Genomic DNA, 20,564 nt, shown 5'->3' on the forward strand with positions numbered 1-20,564 from the left:
TTTTTTTTAAAGATTTTATTGGGGAAGGGGAACAGGACTTTATTGGGGAACAGTGTGCACTTTCAGGACTTTTCTCCAAGTCAAGTTGTTGTCCTTTCAATCTTAGTTGTGGAGGGTTCTGTTCAGCTTCAAGTTGTTGTTCTTTCAGTCTTAGTTGTGGAGGGCACAGCTCAGCTCCAGGTCCAGTTGCCATTGCTAGTTGCAGGGGGTACAGCCCACCATCCCTTGCGGGAGTCGAACCGACAACCTTGTGGTTGAGAGGACATACTCCAACCAACTGAGCCATCCGGGAGCTCAGTGGCAGCTCAGCTCAAGGTGCCACGTTCAATTTTAGTTGCAGGGGGCGCTGCCCACCATCCCTTACGGGAGTCGAGGAATTGAACTGGCAACCTTGTGGTTGAGAGCCCACGCTCCAACCAACAACTGAGCCATCCGGGAGGCAGCTCAGCTCCAGGTGCCGTGTTCAATCTTAGTTGCAGGGGGCAGAGCCCACCATCCCTTGCGGGACTCAAGGAATTGAACTGGCAGCCTTGTGGTTGGGAGCCCACTGGCCCATGTGGGAATCGAACCGGCAGCCTTCGGAGTTAGGAGCACGGAGCTCTAACCACCTGAGCCACCGGGCCGGCCCCGCAATGTGTCTTTTACTATAATAATTTATATAAACGTTCACTATTTTTTATCACACCACATATATATACAGAATTAATATATAGTATCCTCTTCTTAGTCACTTCATATTCTCTCAGAGTGATCTGAATCACATAACATGTGTGGAGGTTTCTGAAGAGAGTAATATATTCACTTCCGTCACCCTTCTTAGACTGAGCCTTGTAGTATTCAATATTCCTTTCTTGGAATATCTGCTATGGAAACCAAAACTGAGGAATATGCCAGAGGAGAAGTATGTCCTTTATAGTAGCTATAGTAGCTATCACAGTGGTTAAAGGAATATTCTTTCCTCCAGAGTCTCCAGGAAGCAAAGAACCCTGGGTACCACCACCATTCCAAATATGAGCACAAGTCTCCTTCCCTTTAATCTAACAACTGTTAAGTAGAGGGGGGACTCAGAGCAAAAGTAAACAAGCTGCAGAATTCTGAGCCCAAGCTTCCTATCGTGAGTAAGTCTGGTCATGGTGGAGGACACTAGAGCAGAAGCAATTCCTGGGCTAGAAATGGTGACTTGGCTCTTCAGATACTGATAGCAGAGATGGTAATAGGGCAGGGAAGGGTCCCACTCATCAGCCATGAGAGAGGGTTAATTATTCAAAGTCTGCAGCCAAGTGATATCCTGGGTTTTACCTTTGCTATGAATTTGTTTATAAAAATAAACAAAATACCCCTTTTTTATATTTTATATATGAAATTGAGAAGTGCTTCATTCTGATGAAAGATGTCTAATAAAACCTAGTGAGATTCATTCTTCACTGTTTATATCATCTTATAGCTAAAATGCCTTATTTTCTTTTTAATCCTCTCTTTATTATATGTATCACATTTATAAAAAAGTAGACAAAACAAGTATCACAAAATGAACATCTGTGTAAACACTGTTCAGGTCCTGAAATAAAACATTAAATGCCCTTATTTTTTGAAAGCACATTCTCTACTTGTCAAATTCTCCATAGGCCATCCTGGTGTCTAACCCATGTTTGTCTTTTTGCCAGACATCCCCGGAACAGCAACAGCAACAGCGACTCAGATGAGGGTGAACAGCGGAAGAAACATGCCTCTTCAGAGAGCGATTCAGATGAGAACCAGAACAAGTCTGGCAGCGAGGCTGGCAGTCCCCGGAGGCCCCGAAGACCTCGGTCAGATGAGGATTCAGACAGTGACCAGCCCTCCAGAAAGAGAAGGCCTTCAGGTTCCGAACAATCTGATAATGAATCTCTGCAGTCTGGGAGAAGCCGCTCGGGAGGTTCTGAGATTGACTCTCGCCCAGCTTCTCCAAGTGCCGAGTCAGATCGAGATTCGGAGAGGGGATCTGATAATGAGGGTTTCGGCCGAGGCTCTGGAAATGAATCAGAACCAGAGGCCTCCAACAATGAGGCCTCGGACCGGGGCTCAGAACATGGGTCAGATGATAGCGACTAGGTTTTATTTCATAAATAAGCTTCGTCTCTGGTGAAGACTTTTTTAATATATGAAAGCTGTGATAAAAATGTTTCAGATGTTTAGTCAAACAATTGTGAAATTTTTCCTAAGGCAATTTTTTTTCTATCCATTTGTATATATTACTAAACCCCAAGAGACATTTCCTGTGCTAGAGTCCAATATTTGAGTCTCTTGTGCAAATGAAGAATGTGACTATTCTTCATTATGGTACAGTTCCACCTATCATATGTGAAAACTGCAGTAAAAATAAACCCAGATGCTAAATCATTCCTACAAAGGTTTGACTGAAACTGTGGCAGATGTTTCATCTTCTTTGTGTGTTAAGCAGCATATCATTTTGGTTTTTATTGCAATCTTTTACCAAGTGGTGCAGGAAACTTGGCATTAATGTCTTTGTTCCATTTTAAGCTTAGATTGAGAATATTTTTATTTTCTGGAGAAAGAAGTATCTACTGTATAATTGCACCAAAGTACAAATGAAAGGAAGGGTTTCTTCAGTAGTGTAATACTGCATCTATGTAGATAAAATCACAAATATATAATTTGTTAGGTTGAATAAGATGTGGAAATATGCTTTTTTGTTAGTAGAATGCAAAGACCTACCTAAGCCACATAATAAAATTCTTTTACCAACTTTTATGGGTAACTTTGTCTTTCTTTTTTTTTGCTCAGTACATTTGTATATGAACATTTAGCATAAATAGGCAAATATTTGGAAGAACCTGAAGTAAGCCAAAGGCTGTTTATTCAAAACTTTTGTAATTCTTTATAGGTTTATGGATTTTATTTTTAAGATACAAGAAAACTAAGGTAGTTGTATGAGTTTTATTTTTAATAATCTAGTCATTAACAATTTAAGAGCAGTATTTTTATGTAGCACTGTACAGTTTGTAAAAGCTGTAATTAACATAGTCAACAAGTATTAAATGCATTATTTAGGTATTGAGAGAATGCAGAAATAAAATACCTTAACTGTCCTGAAAATTTTAGTGGTGAAGATAAGTTCATTGTCCCTGTGGTATGAAAAATGGGGTAATGTTTGCACATGTGGGAGCACAAGGGAGGACAAAGTCAAGGCAGGGAGGCCTGAGATGACTCAAAGGACCAGCCAAGTAGAGAATTAAGGAAGGGTGTTCTAGGCAGTGGTAGTCAAATGTGCAGCTCTAGGAACTAGAATAACTCAGGGAGGTAATGCTTGAAAAGGTGAAGAGTTTGAGATTCAGAAGTTCATGCAGCTATTAAAGGTGAGATTCAAACTGTCTCCTCTCTGCTTTTTCCAATGCCATATATAACTTGATGTGAATTAGTTAATCCCCAAATAACAAAAATGTAAGTTAAAAAGCATTTCCCAACTGCTGATACACTTCACGCAGTAACCAAACAAAAGTAGGTAGATTGTCCCTTGGAGAGCAATTTACGGAGGGATTTAACCTAATGCTGATAGTAATTTCTCTAATATTTTGCTCACTGCCCCAGGTTTTGGCCACAAATGTACTTTTGAGTGCACATCCTCACAATTTTGGAGGCAGGTCCATCATCTCACTACTGATATTTCTCCCAGGTGTACCGAGGTTAGCAGACAGCAATAGTCTCCCCTGGCCATGTTGCCGAAGTCAGAAGCCACTTTGGTTTCTTCAGGCACAGCTCCCCTCTGGTCACAGTTTGGAGCCTGGAGATGATGCAAATGACAGATATGGGGAATGCCCCACTGAGGAAGGGGAAGGTCTGTGTAAAACAGGAAACCTGACTGATCTATTGCCTTTGCCTTGCTGCTACTGCCCTCGGGAACTCGGAGCAACTTCATTGTCCTGGATCTCAGACGTCAGCATTAGCTTTTTTTTTAAGGTATAATTGACATATAACATTAGTTTCAGGTGTACAACATAATGATTTGATATTTGTATGTATTACAAAATGATCACCAATTTAAGTAGTTAGTATCTGTTACCATACGTAGTAGTAGTTACAAAAATGGAAAACAATATGGAGGTTCCTCAAAAAATTGAAAATAGAACTATGACCCAGCAATTCCACTTCTTGGTATTTATTTGAAGGAAATGAAAACACTAATTTGAAAAGATATATGCACCCCTGTGTTCATTGCGTCATTTACAATAGCCAAGATATGGAAACAAACTATCCATGCATGGACGAATGGATAAAGAAAATGTGATATAGTATATTGGAAGGCAGTCTCTCAGGCAGCACAGAAAGACTGAGTCTCTTGGTCTGTTACCTCTTGCTGTGCCCTGACAGTGATGATAGCTATGTGAGATGCTGCTGGATCACTTCAGAGGGAGCATGCAGAGATGGCATCCACCAGCCTCTGTTCCCTGAGGACAGCTCCATAGATCCCAAGATGTGTGCAAAACCAGAAGCCTTCCCCTCAGGCCAAAGCCCCTAGACAAGCAAATAGGCCTCTTTCACAGGAAGGGGGGTATGTTTCAGTCTGATGTCTGTGCAGTGCCTTGGGGATGGTAGACTGCAGAGCACTAGCTCTCAATTGTTAGTCACATGGGACCCAGGAACACAAGCCCCTTAGGCTTCCAGAGCCAGAAAATCAATGGGCGTCCCCTGGGTTCCAACCACAAAAACTGGCCACCAGACTTAAAAACCAGGGTACCAGCATGTGTGGAAGCTCCCTTTGGAGAGATGCTCATGCTCTGGAGGACAGCAAGAGAGAGAATGAGCATGAAAATGGCACCCTGCTGGAGCGAGGTAGAGGTGGTGTGCAAAAACACCACCCACCAAAAAAAGCAAAAAAAAAAAAAAAAAAAAAGGAAAAGAGAAAGAAAGGGTGGGGGGAGAGAGAGAGAGAGAGAGAGAGAGAGAGAGAGAGAGAGGGAGAGAGGGAGGGAGAGGGAGAGAGGAAGAGAGAGAGAGAGGAAAAGGAAAAAAAGCAAAAGGAAAAGATAAGATGGTGTTTGCCAGCTGCAGCAAGTCAGTGAGCAGGAGAATTGCACCCACTGGCTGGAGCATGAAGATGGCCGCCACAAGAGAAAAACAAGATGGCGCCTGCAAGCTTTAGCAAAGCACAGGGAGTATACAAAGATGGCACCCTCCAGCTTCCATCTCCAGAGTATCCCAGCAGTCCCCTGCCCCGGGTCCGATGCTTTAAAATTAGCAAAGTCCCCGGCGCTTTTCAAAGACTGCATCTCCTGGCCCTGAGGTGAGTGTATCTGTGCTCAAGCTCTTTAAGAGCCCTTTCTTAGTTTGTCAGAGCCGCACTGGTCTTTTGGGTGCCAGCCCTTTTGGTTTTCACAGCTAGATGTTTTAGGGGCTTGTCTCTCAGGTGCAGACTTTAAAAGCTGGGGTGCCCAATGTGAGGTGTAAACTCTTCAATTCTCGGAGAAGCTCTGGGTTTTGAGTTCCCCCTAGATTGTGGATTGCTGCGCCAGGGGCGGTGGGGTTTATGGTGAAATTATGTCTCAGCCTTTCCTACCCCCTCCAATGTGGGTTTTTTTCCCCTCACTTGCCTGATTTGAAGGAGTCATTCTGCTAGTTTTTAGGCTTTTTTCAGTGGAAATTGTTCCATATGTGGCTGTAGATTTGGTGCATCGGGAGAGGAGCTGAGTTAAGGATCTTCCTGTGTCGCCATTTTGAGCCGCAACCTCAGCCTTCCATTTCTTAGTGGGGTTGGTGCTTCAGCAGAAAGCAGCAAGGACTAGTTGGTTAAGAGATACAGGAGTTCCAGAATCCAGGAGTCCTGGAATAGAATCTTGCTTTGTGATGCTGACAGGCATGTGACCTTGCTCAAGTTACTTCCCTACTTAGGCCCCTTTGCTTATCTAAAACAAGCCACTTCTCCTATGCCGTAAGTTTTGAAAGCCTCAATTGGATCTGTCACAATTAGAGAGAGTGAATTGCATTGGCTTTGCTGTTAATTCAGAACTAGACCAAGTACCACAACCATAATTAGAGCTATTAAATTTTAAGATAAATTTTGCTTAAATTTAGGCAAGAAACGCCATTTTGTTATTCTGACACTATAACTAGATCACTTCCTCCACTGAAATTACTATTTTTATAACATGAGGTTTCCTACGTGGGCAACCATTCTATTATGGCAGAAGACTATACCTAACTCATAGGATTGTTGCGAGGATGATGAAGGCAGGTTCAGTGATGAGCTTATGGTAAATTCCCAGTCAAGTCCTCCCTAGAATCAAGTCGGTTCTGAATGCCTGACAGCATTCACCAAGCTCGCCATCCTTATTCAGACGAAGTGAGTACTGGGTGGGTTACTCTTTCACAGGTCCTTCTTTTAAAAATCCTTGCTTCTTCCTACTTCCCCTTGAGAAAAATATTTTTAATCTCCAGGAAATAGGACTTTTCTGGAGCTTTTATAGTATCCCTTGTTTTGATTCCACCAATGACCAACTTTTTACCTGGGAGAGTAAGTAGCCACTAGAGGCAAGCAAGACCTTTTCTAGAAGACTAGTATCAGCTCTTAGAACTAGAATTTGGAGCATAGGCCAGTGCAGTTTTTTCCTAAAGGTAGTTTCTGACCGTGGTCTTTTGGGTGTGTTAGATCAGTACGTGTCGTCATCATACTTGCCATATACATCAGGAACTCAGGAAAGGGTATGTGCTACAGGCAAATCAAGTTTATCTAGATCTCAGTAGCTCAGTCCTCTGATTTGGGTGGAACAAGTAAATAGACTGTAGCTCGTCATCAGGGTCTCACTTTGCATCAGGCTCTGGCCTCTAGCCCAACTCTGACACACTGATGTGACAAAATGCTTCACCTTTCAGCCTCAGTATCCCTAACTATAAAATAAGGTTGTCTGAGATCCTTTTAAGTTACACATTCCAGGGTCATTGCAGATAAATAAATAATAAGTTAATTAATTAATTTTAAGGAAAACTTTATTGATCGAGAGGCATCGACCGAGAAGGTGGGAGACCTAATGGTGCCTCTCATCCATCTTGCTCGCTGGACTAGGTTAAGGGTTTTTAAGGAGGTAGGGAGAATAGGTATGTGGAAATGCTGGTGGGGCAAGTTTTAATTGGAGGCCCTTGGAACTTGGCCATTTATGGTTAAGGGGCATCAGCACTGGATCTTCCTGAACAATGGATCCATCCCTTCTGAAAGGGTTTGGGTATTCAAGTTCTGGTTATGTCCCAGACCTTTGGTTCTGTGGCAGGGGGTTGAGACTCTGTTTCCGGGTACAGCTGGAGGCCATTCTCTCCTCTGCGCATATTTGCACTGCATGACTTGTGGTTTTGGCCTGTTGTCTCCATTGCAGAGAATTTTAAACAAACTGTCTAGTCTGCCTCAACTGCATTAGTAACTTGAGGTCTTTCTGTTTCAAGTAATTGAAAAACCATGTCTGCTATTTTAGGCCTACTTTTTTAAAGATACAGATATGTTTTGCTTATGAAATATATGTACTTGCTCTTGCTTTTTTCTTTTCTTTATTCTGCTTACTACAGCAAAAATGTAACATTTTTCATTTTGAAAATATTGAGTTCTGGAAAATATCTCAACTTTTAATGCATTTTCTTTAACATAGCTGAATGATTCTAGATTGCCACTATTGCAACATTCTGGGGGCAAATCTGTATTTGTTCATGCAGTCCATAGCTAAGTAGTGAAGAGAACATTTATGAGGTGCAAGACATTGGGGCTGGATTTTCAAGTGTGTTATCCAGAAGTCACTAAATTTTGTTGTTGTTTGCTTTTCTCCCGCATTATCACATTTTGTGTTTCAGAGAAGCATTAAGGATACATGCCATAAGTTTATTTACAAACATAGCTAGCATGTTGAGTTCAACAGTTTGATCCATTTTTCAAAGTGACTGCACTTCTTAAAATGCTCCTCTTCATATCTGTTTCATGGATTAAGTAAAATAAAACATCCTTGTTTCTTAAGCAGTTGGTGTCTTACTATAAAAGAAACGTGCAGCAAATCCAGATCCAAACTACAGCGTCATCATAACTAGCAACCGCCACTTGTTTTCTACTGAAAATAACAAATCCTCCCTGGGCTCTCCTCATAGTGGCTCTTACAGACCACAGGGGTTGTTAACCTCTGGGTGCTCTGTCACAACATAGCACTGTTGGGACGGCTGCAAAAGGCACAGAAACTGAAAACAGAGGAAATGGCGGTTCTACACCAAGTCCTCCTTTTTTCACGACCTAGTTCCCCGGTGTGCAAGGACCGGAAGGGCCAGAAGTCACTTAGTTTTGAATTTACCTTCTTGTCAATTCTATCTCCTAAATAGATCTCTAATTCAGTGTGTTCCTCAGTGTTTTCCATGAAACAGTAGTCCCAAAAGATAACCCTAAAAAAGAATTTGATAGCCAAATAAGTTAGAAAAGTACTGCATTCTGTAGGCCTATTGCAAGTAGGGACGCTCTTGGTGACAAGTCACAGAAAACACCCATCTCAAACTGATTTAACAATAAGATCCTGAATTGGACATCTGGTGGGGCTGGGGAGGTACAGTTCAATGAGAACACTCGGTATTGTGAGAGACTCAGGCCATTCATTCTTTCTGTCATGCATACAGAAGAATATGTGATGTAATAAAATATGAAAATAATACAACACTTATACTGCTAACCAGAGGCTCCCTGTACCCTTTCTCAGTTGTACTCCTCTCCATTCCCACATATGAGTGAGGTATTTAATCCTCTTTTGATGATTCAGGGTCATAATTTGAACATTGGTTATTGCTGTGTACTCATATAGAAAGTGAGGTGTGTTAGGCTCCTCACCTCTGCCCTAAATGACCCCAGACTATTGATTGAAATATCTATTCCTATGTCCCCACCAGACAGTGAGCTTGAGGACATGGATTATGTCTTTTTTATCTATTTTCCAAGGGCCAAGCATAAGACTTGACAAGAAGTGGGTGCTAATTTATATTTTGTTCTTAAAACTGAATTTCTTACCTAAAGATGGAGGTTGTGGGAAAGGATTGGACTCTCTACACTGTAGTCTCTGGTAGCTCCATCCTTCTCTCCTACAAAGTGGTTTAGCAAATTTATTTTGTTGGAGTGATGTGTACACTTGGACTGTCACTGACAGCCATTTGGTCTGAGTCCAGGAGTACCTGGATGCAGGCATGAGTCACAGACATGGGGGCCATCAGCAGATGTGTTGCCAGACTCTCCACATGGCTGTAAGTGACAAGGTTGCTGTTTCTTAGAAACGGTTCTTATTGCTCACCAGATTTTGTTCTCATGTTGACAACTGTGAAGGCACTGAGTGTTAGTCAAACTACTGAAGGATCACTTACTCTTGAGCATGATCCTAGTAAATGAACTTGGAAGTTGGTCTTTAGTCCCAGACAGGCTGGATTCCTCCAAGTGGGGTGGAGTGTTTATGATAGCATCTTCTCCAAAGAGGGATCAATGCCAGAACCTTTGTTCTCTCCTGGACTGTTTTGTTCTTTGGAAACAATGCTGCTTTGATTTCTCCAAGGGGAGCTAGTGCTTTAATTTCCTTAACTGGAGAGAAGTGGAGACTCCATTTCCTGCCTCAGCCTGCTGCTAGATTGTCCTGGCCAGCATGTGTGTGCTCGTGCCTGCGTGCAGACACGTTCCTCCTTATCTGGTCCTCCTGCTGCTTCTAGTGTGGAGTGGCGGCGGAAGCCACGTAGAGGAGCGCTCCTGGGCTGAGGACGTAGGAGAAGGGAGTACCACTATATTCCTTGGCCATGAACAATTATGTGAGGGCCAAAAGCTGGGGCTGCTTTCACGGATGTTAACACTTTGCTTTAGCAGCCTGCAACCCTCTTGCTGGTCTAGTCTGAACTCTGGCATTGAAACCATGCATCCTTCTTTTCCATGGGTTACAGAAATCGCAGATACCAGATTTCCACCCTTCTGATCCTCCGAGAGGACTCAGGGACTCTTCCTGATGGAATCTCACAGGAATGATGAGATTCTCACATTGCGATCAGCTGATCTTGTCCACAGCCTCTATTTAAGATAACTTTGAAGCACTCAGTTGTCATATGAGCTGGCAGTGTGCTCCCAATGACTGTCACGCTCTGGCAGGTGGCTCCTTGTTCCCTGCAGTGGGGGACAACAAGTGCCTGACAGTTTTTTGGCCCCAGGGAATGGGATCTGAGAATGGGGAGAGGGTTTGGCCTTTGGAAAGAACTGGGACCTTTCATTCATAGTAAAAAGAGGAGAGTCACATATGGTGTCAATACAGGTGGCAAGTTGGTATCGATGGTAGAAAGATATGGGGGCTAAAAGGGGGGTAGAATTGCTTCTCAATGAAATAGAAGCTGAGTCCCAGGCCACCTTGGCTGGGGACAAAGTACAATCTTGGTGGTCACAAGGGGGCCTGTGTTAGGTTGTTTATCAGGGCTCGTCAAACTTTAATGGGCTAACAAAGAACCTAGGAGTTATGATCCAGGAGGTCTGGAGTGAGAATAGTTTACATTTCTAACAAGTTCTCAGGTTGTACTAGTCCAGAGACTACACTTTGAGTAGAAAGGTTGTATATCATTGTAAATGCACCCTTGCTAGAGGAACACCCATAATTTTTTTTCAATGGTGCTAAAAGGCGTGACAAGGCAATTTCATCAGCTAGAGGAGGGGTGTAGAGCGCTGGGGACGGGGAAGGAAGAGTCAGAGAAGGCTTAGGGAAAGAGGAGAAGATGTGAAATAGTTATTTTTGAAGATCAGGAAAGTGAGCATACCAGAGAGTAGTAAAGTCTGATGTCAAAAGATCTGGGTCCTTGGAAGAAAGGAGTACAGAATACTGGTGCCAAGCAAGTAGACACTGGCCACACCAAGGCCATTGGCATCAGGGGACAGCCAGGTTTCCTTCAGAGCAAGAAGGGGACAGGGATGTTCAGAAAGAGATCTAGGGTACAGGAACATTTGCCGGTGATAGAGTGTGGGACACAGAGGGTGTGGAGGAAGTATTCGAGAACAGGGTGTGGAGAATTGGCAGATTCGGAGATGTATGGAGAAGTTATGAGGTGAGGGTCCAGGGTGGATGACTGGGGTCCTCAGGCTTCTGGTGGGCTGAGGTGGGATTGAGGCATAATGGGAAGATGGGTAATAAATTCAGGCTACATAGAGTGGGGCTGTTGGCTGGTACTGTCTCCTGAGGCTCTGTGATGCACACATCTTTTCTCAGGGGCAGAGGGGACGGACATAAGAATGACAGGAGTGATGTCACTGGTGGAACAGGAAGCTCAGGCAGCCCTTCTCTGGGGGCCCTGTTGCATTGTGGCACTGGAACATGAGGCATTTGGATGCAACCTCATCTCTCCATGGCACGTTGTTGTTGATGTTGCTTTTTAATATTAATGTATTTAAACAATGCAGTGTCCGCATTACTCTGGTGATTTAGTATTCACTGCTTAGCATTTCCAAAGACAAAGCAATAATTGTGTTTTGAGCCCCAAATATCATATGTCTGAATATAAAGTGGTCTGAATATAATGTAATCAAAACCCCATTCTCACTCTAAAAGTTCTCTCACTGCCCAAAAGGTTTTTCATTAACTTACATTTATAAACTTTTGAGATGTAGGCAAAATACTTCAATATCTGCTAATAATATTTAATTCATTAATTTCATTACAAATGCACATTTAGAATTATATATTATATAAAATGGAACATTGATTAAGAACTAGTGCTTTTCTCCATTCACATTTCATAAAATAACCTTATTCAAAGTCATCACGAAATCTTTGACCAGGGTCTTGGTCTTGAGCCACTTTTTGAATCATCTAACAAGGTTTTCTAGCGAACATTCCCTTCCCTTCCATGGCATTGTCTGAGATCAGGCCTGAGACTGCTGGAAATGGCACCCTGAACTACGCGTGCTCATCTGCATCACATCAGGGATTTGTTCTTTCCATTTGTCCACTACTTGGGTATTTTCCACTCCATTTAGTGTACGATTTTTAAAGCAATCCTTAAAATGCTTGTCTGTAACTTTTGCTAACTCTTTAGATTGTGTGGTCATGTCTCCAGGAATAGTGGTTAAATCTGTGTTCAATTTCTTTGTGCTTTTTTTGTTTTGTTTTGTTTTGTTTTGTTTTACAGCAAACCCATCAGGGGTCTCCATAAACATCAAGAACTATTAGGTTGGTGCAAAAGTAATTGCAGGTTTTGCAATTATTTTTAACCTTTTAAACCGCAATTACTTTTGCACCAACCGAATAGCATTGGTTGGACCATTTCAGGTTAATGTGCCATCCCCAGACAGTACATCGTGTGCAAAACAATAATTGAGAGGGCTTCACATAATAGGAACAAGTTGTTAGAGCTAAAATGTCAGTTCACTCCTTCTTTGGGGGGGTAATTTGGGGATGAAATGCTGTGTGGGTGTCTATGGTATGGGTTGCCATGTTTTCTTTCATTTTCCCCTCCTTTAGAAACCTCCTTTTGACTATATCTGATAGAAAGCATACAAGCTTTAGAGTTACTCAAACTCTAAATCTTAGCTCTTCCAGTGACAACGATGTGACTTTGGATGGTGGCTTTATCTGAATGGTGACTTCATCTCTCTTAGCACCTGTTTGCTACTATTTAAATTGGAATTCTGATATCTGCATCCCAGGACTGCTCTGAGAATTATGTATTATATATTAGGCAGCCCTGAGAAGCAGGTGCAATAATGCGTGCGATGGGCCGGGCACACACTTTCGTCCAAAAAAATTAACCTTTTTTCCTATTGATTTTTAAGAGCTTTTTGTGGTTAACTTTCTATTGTGAGTCTGGCACATATTTTTCTTAGTTTGTCCTTTATTTTAAGCCAAACAGATTAATAAACAAATCCATCACACTTTCCTTTATATATATTTTTTCTGTTACGCAGAGGTGGATTTTCCATGAAGTTAAAGAAGCTTATGCTTCAGGGCCCCCACGTGCTTGGACCTCTTCCAAGGCCCTATACCTAATTTTGTATTCTCTTTATTAAAAGAGCCCCCAAATTATATAAACTTCAGACCCCACAAAATCCATATCTGCCCTTGTTATCATGCTTTATTTAGGCCACCCCATTTCAAATTGTGAAAATTTTTAATGTGATAATATCTTTTTTTAACTTATTTTTATTTTCTAATTTTTCAGTGCTAAAGAGGATTACTAGTGTAGTAATTTTCTTCAAAGAGCTCACTTTTCTCAGAACTAATGGCGCTCCACCAGTCATTTCATTCATTCGTGTATTCATTCATTCATCTATCCAAACCCTTCCCTCACCTTTTGCACACGGCTGAGTCCTGCAGCAGCTGTAGGGTTCTGGGGAGGAGACAGCAAGAGGGAAGATGGAAAGGCTGCATGTGGCTCTAGATTGGGGTGGGGGGGAGGGTGGGCATGCAGAAGGTGGGAGGTATATTCATTTCCTGCGGCTGCTGTAACGTACTTGTAGTACCACAGACTGGATGGCTTAAAACAACAGAAATTTATTCTCTCACAGTTCTGGAGGCTAGAAGTTGGAAATCAAGATGTCAGCCTCTAAAGGCTCTAGGGAATAATCTGTCCCATGATTTTCTCTTAGCTTCTGGTGCTGCTGGCAATCTTTGGCATTTCTTGGCTTGTAGAGACACCACTCCAGTCTCTGCCTCTGTCATCATATGGCATTTTTGTAGATATTTATGGAGTACCAAACTACTCGTATGTGCCAGGTACTATGCCAGTGCTAAGGCTGTAACAGTGAATGAGACAAAGCCTTCGTATGGAGCAAACATTCTGGGTGACATGGATGTGTCTCTTATAAGGACACCATCATATGGGATAAGGCAGGGTCTACCCTAGAGACCTCATCTTAACTTCATTACATCAGCAAAGACCTGATTTCAATAAGGTCACATTCACGGTACGTAAAGTTAGGACTTCAACATTTCTTTTAGGGGGACACAAGTCAACCCATAACGGGGATTTGGAAGCTGATTGTTCCTCACCTCAGGTCCTAGGCCCATCCCTCATCTGCCCCTTCATGTGATCATCAGCTCGGATTACACACTTCCCAGGAGGGGGAGCTCACTGCCTCTGGGAGGGGTCTCTCTCCCTTTCTTTCCTTCCTTCCTTCCTTCCTTCCTTCCTTCCTTCCTTCCTTCCTTCCTTCCTTCCTTCCTTCCTTCCTTTCTCTCCTTCTTCCTCTCTCTCTCTCTCTCTCTCTCTCTCTCTCTCTCTCTCTCTTTCTTTCTTTCTTTCTTTTCTTCCTCCCTCCCTCCCGCCCTCCTTTCCTTCCTTCTTTTCTTACTTCCTTCTCTCTGTCTCACTCTCTCCTTTTATTTCCTCTTCTTCTGTCCCCCCAATATGCAGGTTGGCATAGTGGTGACGAATGCTTGCTCTCAAGATGCAGTGCAGGGGTCGAATCATGACCCATGACTTAAAAGCTGTGCATCCTGGTACTTAGAAAGAACACGCAGAAGATGCTCCTGACTACTTGTTGAATAATGGAAAGATCTTGGGCAAGGTACTTAGCTTCTCTGACCCTGTTTCCTCATCAGTAAAATAGAGACAAAGCACCTGCCTCAAGGAGGATGGGAGGATTAAATGAGATGATTAATCTAATGTACCTAGTCCAGCCTGGCATATACTAAATGCTCAGGAGATGTTAGCTAGAATAATCGTAATAATGTGCCATAGCAAAGCACTGGATAGTATTAATGAATGATTAATATTAATAAATAATAATAGGGATCCTCCAAAGACAGTCCATTCCACTCAGAATAAAAGCCAAAGTCCTTTCCATGTCCAACTAGTTCTGCCTGTCACCCATGTCACTCTCCAGTCTCAGGCCCCTATTCTCTGCTCAGCCACACTAGTCCCCTGATTACCCTCAGACACGCGACATGCGTTCCCACCTCAGGGTCTTTGGCTTGGCTTCCCCTCTGCCAGGAAAGTTCTTCCTCCAGTTATCTGCGTAGGTCACTCCCTCACTTTATTTACATCTTTATTCACTCCCTCACATTTTTTATATCTTCATTCAAAGGTCACTTCCTCCTACGGCCTTCCTTGAATACCCCTTCAGGTAGCATTCACATCATTCCCAACCTCTTATTCTACTTTATTTCTCTACCTATGGTACTTTTTACTACCTAATAATCCATAGTTGTTATTTATTCTCTCTCTCTCTCTCTCCCTCTCTCTCCTGTCACCCAGAATGTTTGGTCCATACGAAGGCTTTGTCTCAGTCAGTGTTCCATCCCTAGCACTGGCATAGTACCTGGCACATAGTTGGTACTCAATAAACACTTGAGATGAATGGACTTGTAGAGCAACCCCATACCTGTCCAACACTGTTTTTTTTTTCACTGCCTGTCTATCTGGCTCCGTGCAACAACCCTAGAAGACAGACAAGCCAAGGGTAAGGCAAATGAAGCCCCAAGAGGTGAAGCAATTGGCTTAAGCCATGGAACTAAGCAATGGGGAAGCTGGGATGCAAGCTCTGGTCTGTGACTCTACCTCAGCGGACCTGAACAGCCCTCAAGGATTCACTGCTTATCAGTCACATCTTTGCATAGTCCACAGTTGACAGGGCCACTAAGCTGAAGTTAAAATTCTCACTTTAGCCTCTCCCCATTGATAAACATGTCCAATAGTCTTCTTTCCCTTGGGATGTACTGGACAGTGTACGGTTGTATCCTCCTGCCAAGGTAGGGTCTTCTCCTGGGTTCCCAGCAGAGGGCGCTAGAAAGGCAGCAGCGTGATGGGTAGCCTTGCTCTATCCCATCATCCTCTTGGAATAACTCCAGGTAAGGCAGGGTGGGAGGGCAGTCGGTGGGCCCCGGCAGCCTACGTGACTTCAGTGTTCTGTTTCTGCTCCTCTCAGCTCTGTGCTCAGGCATCTCCGTGGGCAGAGCCCTGGCTTTCCTTGCAGGACACACCTTGGGAGACTGTCTCTAAATCTAGTGAGATAAGTAGGAAAGAGCTTTGTTAAGTCCCTGTCCTTCTGGCCCAACTGCACAGCTGATATGTGAAGCTCCTCTGCACAGCCACCTCCAGCAGAAGATGAAGAAGGTCCCCTCATTCTGAAGTGTTGGATGGACTCTGCCCGTCTGCTTTAGAGTAGAAGGGAGACGGGAGCTGTGTGGAACCAGGAGACAGCAGAGTTGAGTTCCCTGCCTCTGTCTGGAAAGCTCTGAATGTTTGCCGAGAACGTGACTCCTTGAAGCTTCAGGTTCTCCAGGATGTTTCCTCCTCTTAGCTCAGGTGGCACCTTGCTCACACCAGTGTGGCCCATCACCTGCCCCATGCCCACAGGATAGCGTGATCTGCTCCTGGCTGTCTCCCCTGTTGGACAGTGGGCTCCTTTGGGGGAGAGATGGTGTCATACTCATGCTGTGTCCCTGTCCCTGGCACAAGGCTGGCAGTGATGAGGCACTCGCTTTTGAATGTATAAGTGAATAAACTTAATGTAGGGAACTGGGTACTTTTTAATTGGATTGGAAGTGCTGGGAAATGGTAAGGCCGGGGCATCACAAATGAGAAAACGCTAGTCACTTCAGCAAGATTTATTGATAACTAGCCTGTTTTTGGTTTCCCTCTAAGGGGCTGGTTTACATAGTCACAGAAATGTTTATAATGTAGTGTATTGACTATCGTCAGTCATTCAGAGTTACCATGAAGCCAACAAAACTTTAGTTGCAAGGCCATCTTCTTACACAGGACTCTTTCTAGACCCTGAACCTAATTAATTCTTTAACAGCCATACCTTATCCCCACAATTGTATATGACTCAGGTTCTATAAAACTTGCATTCACTGTTGCTTTCAGTGCCTATTTATTGTTCCCTGATATGTGTCCAGCGCTGTGCTAGGCACTGGGAATAGAGCAATGAATGGGAGAGACGCCACCCTCCTCTCGCCAGTGCCATGGAAAGGCAGCCAGTAAGCAGCTAGTCAGTGCAGCGAGTGCTGGATGGGGAAGTGGGCCTCATAGCGAACAAGTATCTGGGATTTTGTCTCCCAGATACTTACTAAGTTTTCCCTTTTTTTCACACTGTAAGTCTTGGTGGGAGTCAGGGCCTGCTTGACACACCACAGGCCCAAAAGGCCAGATCCTTGCTCTGCTGAAGGAAACCAAGGCAGCAAGAGGGGACACATGATCCAAGTTCAGTCAGTTGTGGGCTTCTGCCTGGCTGTGAACTTGGACCCAGAGTCACTGGAGAATTCAGATACTGGCAAAGGAAGCTCTAGGGTTTGAGGGGTGGTTGGTAACAGCACTGCCCTCGCTAGGCTATTTCTGTGGTTCAGGCTACCCAGCTTCTCATTCACCGTTCATTTCTAGGCCTGGTTCTCTGGGCTTCTTGTGGATCCCTTAAGTGGAATTCCAATGAATTCCCTTTCCACTTAGTTTGTCCAGAGTGGGTTTCTCTTCTTTGCAACCAAGAACCCTGATTGGAACAAAATCTTAACTCAGCCTTGGCAGAGGAAGGCAAATTTTCCACATGTGGGACATTTATGCTAATACCTGAAGGATAAGTAAGAATAAACTAGATGAGGGGGGATGAAGAGATGGGAATAGTAAGGAGAACAATGTTGCAAGCAGAGGGTACAGCCTGTACAAAGGCCCAGAGACAAGGAGATGGAAATAAAAAAGTAAAAGTGGGGAAACAGCAGATGACTCGAGGCCTTGATTGTCAGGATTAAGGAACTTGAATCTTATTGAGGAAAACTAGGAGCCACTGAAGGGCAGAGGAAAGACCAGACTCTTAAACACATTTTTTGCGGGAAACGAGTAAACTCGTCATATCGCCTCTAGTTGGAACCGGCAAAAATTTTGCAAAGTAAATAAATAGAGACCTCTTTTTAAACTAAAACACTGAAAGTTTCATAGAAAAATATCAAATAGATCGAAAGATATGAATGTTTTACGGAAAGTCTAATTTTGGCGAGAAATGTCAAAAAAGCCCCGCGTTACGACGCGATTTGGCGGGGAAATGCCCGCTTACAAAGTGTTAAGAAAGACCACTGACTGTAAAGCGGAGATGGACTAGGAGAGCAAGACGAGAGGCAGGGAGACCAACTGGAAGTCTGTTATTGTAATTCAGGCGTGAGAGTGTGGTGCTTGGACCAGGGGATGCAGTGGAGAGAGAAGTAAATGGCTTCAATAGCTATAATGTAACTAAAACAGAATGCAGTAATTGGTTAAGAGAGAGGAGGGGATCAGAAATGACTCATGTTTTAGGCCTGGATGGGGCTATCAATCTGGTCCAGGAGAGGAGGAAATGTTGGTTTTGGGGCGAGAGTTTAGTAATGGACATGTTCAGTTTGAAATGCTTGTGGTACATTCAGATAAAATGTCCAGGAGCTGGTTGCATGTACAAGTGTGACGTTCTGGAAAGAGGTTTGGATTCAAGATATGGATGTCATTAGCACATAGATGGTAACTGGAGCTATAAGAGTTAAGTGATAGAGGGAGGAAAGTAGAACATTTATAAACTAGGCTAGAACAGAGTCTTAAAAGGAAACTGAGGAGAAGCCTGAGAGGAAAAGAAAGAGTAGTCAATTGTTGTTTTTGATAGGCCATATAAGACCGAGACTTAGCTGGCGATTAAAAGCTCAGGATGGAAGCAGTTCTTATGAGAAGTCTTGGAAAAGCTACTGAGATGTGAATTCACACAAATTGAGGAACTATTATGTGTGACGCTGTCAGCTAGTGACTTACATATTACCTATTTAGTCCTCATGGCAATCCTTAGCCATTAGTCCCATTTTCAAGGAAATCAAGTCTCAGAGAAATGAAGTATCTTGCCCAAGATCACACTAAGAGATAGAGATGAATCCCAGATCTAGCTGCTCAAGTCTGAGTTCTGGCCAGTATTTCTTCTTTCTTTGTCCAGACCCTGCCATGTAGAATTTTGTGATTTGGTTCAACAGTATGAGCTTACTGTGTGCCAGGCACTGTTCTAGGTGCTGGGAATACTGTAGTGAGCAAAACAGTCACATTTTTCAGCCTCTTCACATTCTGGAGGCAATCAGATATAAATGTGCAGTATGTCATATAGTAATGGTAGACATGAAGATATCTAAAGCAGGAAGGAGGGATAAGGTGTGTTCAGGGTTACATTTTAAATAGGATAGACAGTGGGAACCTTATTAATAAACGTGACATTTGAGCCAAGACCTGATGATGCAGAGATAGGCCGTCATCCAGGTATCCAGGGGTAAGTAGGAACAGAACACCTTCAGTGCTTGGCATATCCCAGGAATCACAAGGAGGCCAGTGTGATGGGAGCAGAATGAGCAAGGGCATCGCAGAAAATTAGGTCAGAGAAATAGGGTGTAGAGTAGGGACAGGAACAGGGGTAGGGCTGTGTTGACCAACTTTAGAATTTTGACTTAAAAATTTAGGTGGAAAGCCATTTGGTGGGTTTTGTGACAAGTGTTTTAAAAGGATTCCTCTTTCTCTGGCTGCTGTGTTGAGACTGAAAGGAGAGCAAGGGCTGAGCACAGAATCTACTTAAGGATCCTTTGAAAACTAGGCAAGAAATGAGTGGCAGTTGAAGAGGTGAGAAATTGTCTGATTTCTAATGTTTTGAAGGGAGAGCCAACAAAATGATAAACTAGAGGTAAGGTTTGACAGTCCAGCGACTTAACTTGTGTTTGCGATCAGGCATTTGCTACTGAAAAGGAACAGCCAACCGAGGTAGAAAGAAAACTGAGTGGTGTCCGGGGAAGTGAACCATCTGAAGGAACGATTTACTGTAAAATGCTGTCTAAAGCATGATAAAAGGCAAGTGGATATAGCACTGGTAATTGGTTATTTTGAGAAAGTTTTGTGTCTTTGAGTACCCTTTTTTTTTTAGAATAGGGGAAAAAGGAACTGACAAAACGAAGACAGCTCAAAGGGGGAGTCAATCTTCGTCACTGCTTATGTGTATGGTGATACTAAAAGCATATTCATACAAGGTGCATGCTGAGTACACCCAAATATTATTCCACGGTATGGTAGGTTATAAAATACTGTTCAGTGTCTGGAACAAGATGGGGTCAGTATTTTTGAATCTTGAAGCCTTGGGAAGGGAAGGAGAATGAAAGCTTGACTTCTGTAACCAATGACAAACACTGACATTAGTCTAAGATTTCCTTTGGCCCAATTCTCTAGCTGAATTGGAAGAATTGTGGCTGTAAAATGAAGCAAAGACCCACTTTTCTAACTATACACCCCATTTACTGGTTTAAAAACCAGTTCTTCCCCTTGGTGGGGAGAGTTAGGCAGAGCACCAGGAATAATGCAATTTATAGCTCATTTCCACAGCCTAGCAAAGTCAGCTGAAGTTCTGTTTATCTAAAGCATTTACAGAAGTCTCTGCTTAGCCTTAATTTCATTATACTCATAATATCCACCGAAAACTAAGTCTATACCTATGTTAGAATTTCAGTGGAGGTCTATTGGAATACAGTACAGGAAGGGCTAGCTTCTTTGACTCTAATAGGACATAACTGGTTTTACTCAGCACCCTTCCTGGAGAATAAGGTAGAACACTGGAGACATCAAAGGTTCTGTCACGTTCA

The 20,564-nt window shown here is 43.1% G+C and overlaps 1 protein-coding gene and 1 pseudogene across 1 annotated transcript in view; one reads left to right on the forward strand and one right to left on the reverse strand.

Annotated features, from left to right (window-relative positions):
* Window positions 1-2,749, forward strand: part of CTR9 (CTR9 component of Paf1/RNA polymerase II complex) — a 29,195-nt gene extending 26,446 nt beyond the window's left edge. The window contains exon 25 of the mRNA XM_019729164.3: window positions 1,665-2,749. Within this exon, the coding sequence (XP_019584723.3) occupies window positions 1,665-2,091 (427 nt within the window). The 3' untranslated portion in view covers window positions 2,092-2,749. The remainder of the gene's footprint in view (window positions 1-1,664) is intronic.
* A 5,200-nt stretch (window positions 2,750-7,949) lies between these two features.
* LOC109445460 (cytochrome c oxidase subunit 7C, mitochondrial pseudogene) lies at window positions 7,950-8,168 on the reverse strand (annotated as a pseudogene).
* Window positions 8,169-20,564: the final 12,396 nt, after the last annotated feature.

The sequence above is a fragment of the Rhinolophus sinicus genome, chromosome 14 (assembly GCF_057876585.1).
Source record: "Rhinolophus sinicus isolate RSI-liver-muscle chromosome 14, RSI-T2T, whole genome shotgun sequence".
NCBI lineage: Eukaryota > Metazoa > Chordata > Mammalia > Chiroptera > Rhinolophidae > Rhinolophus > Rhinolophus sinicus.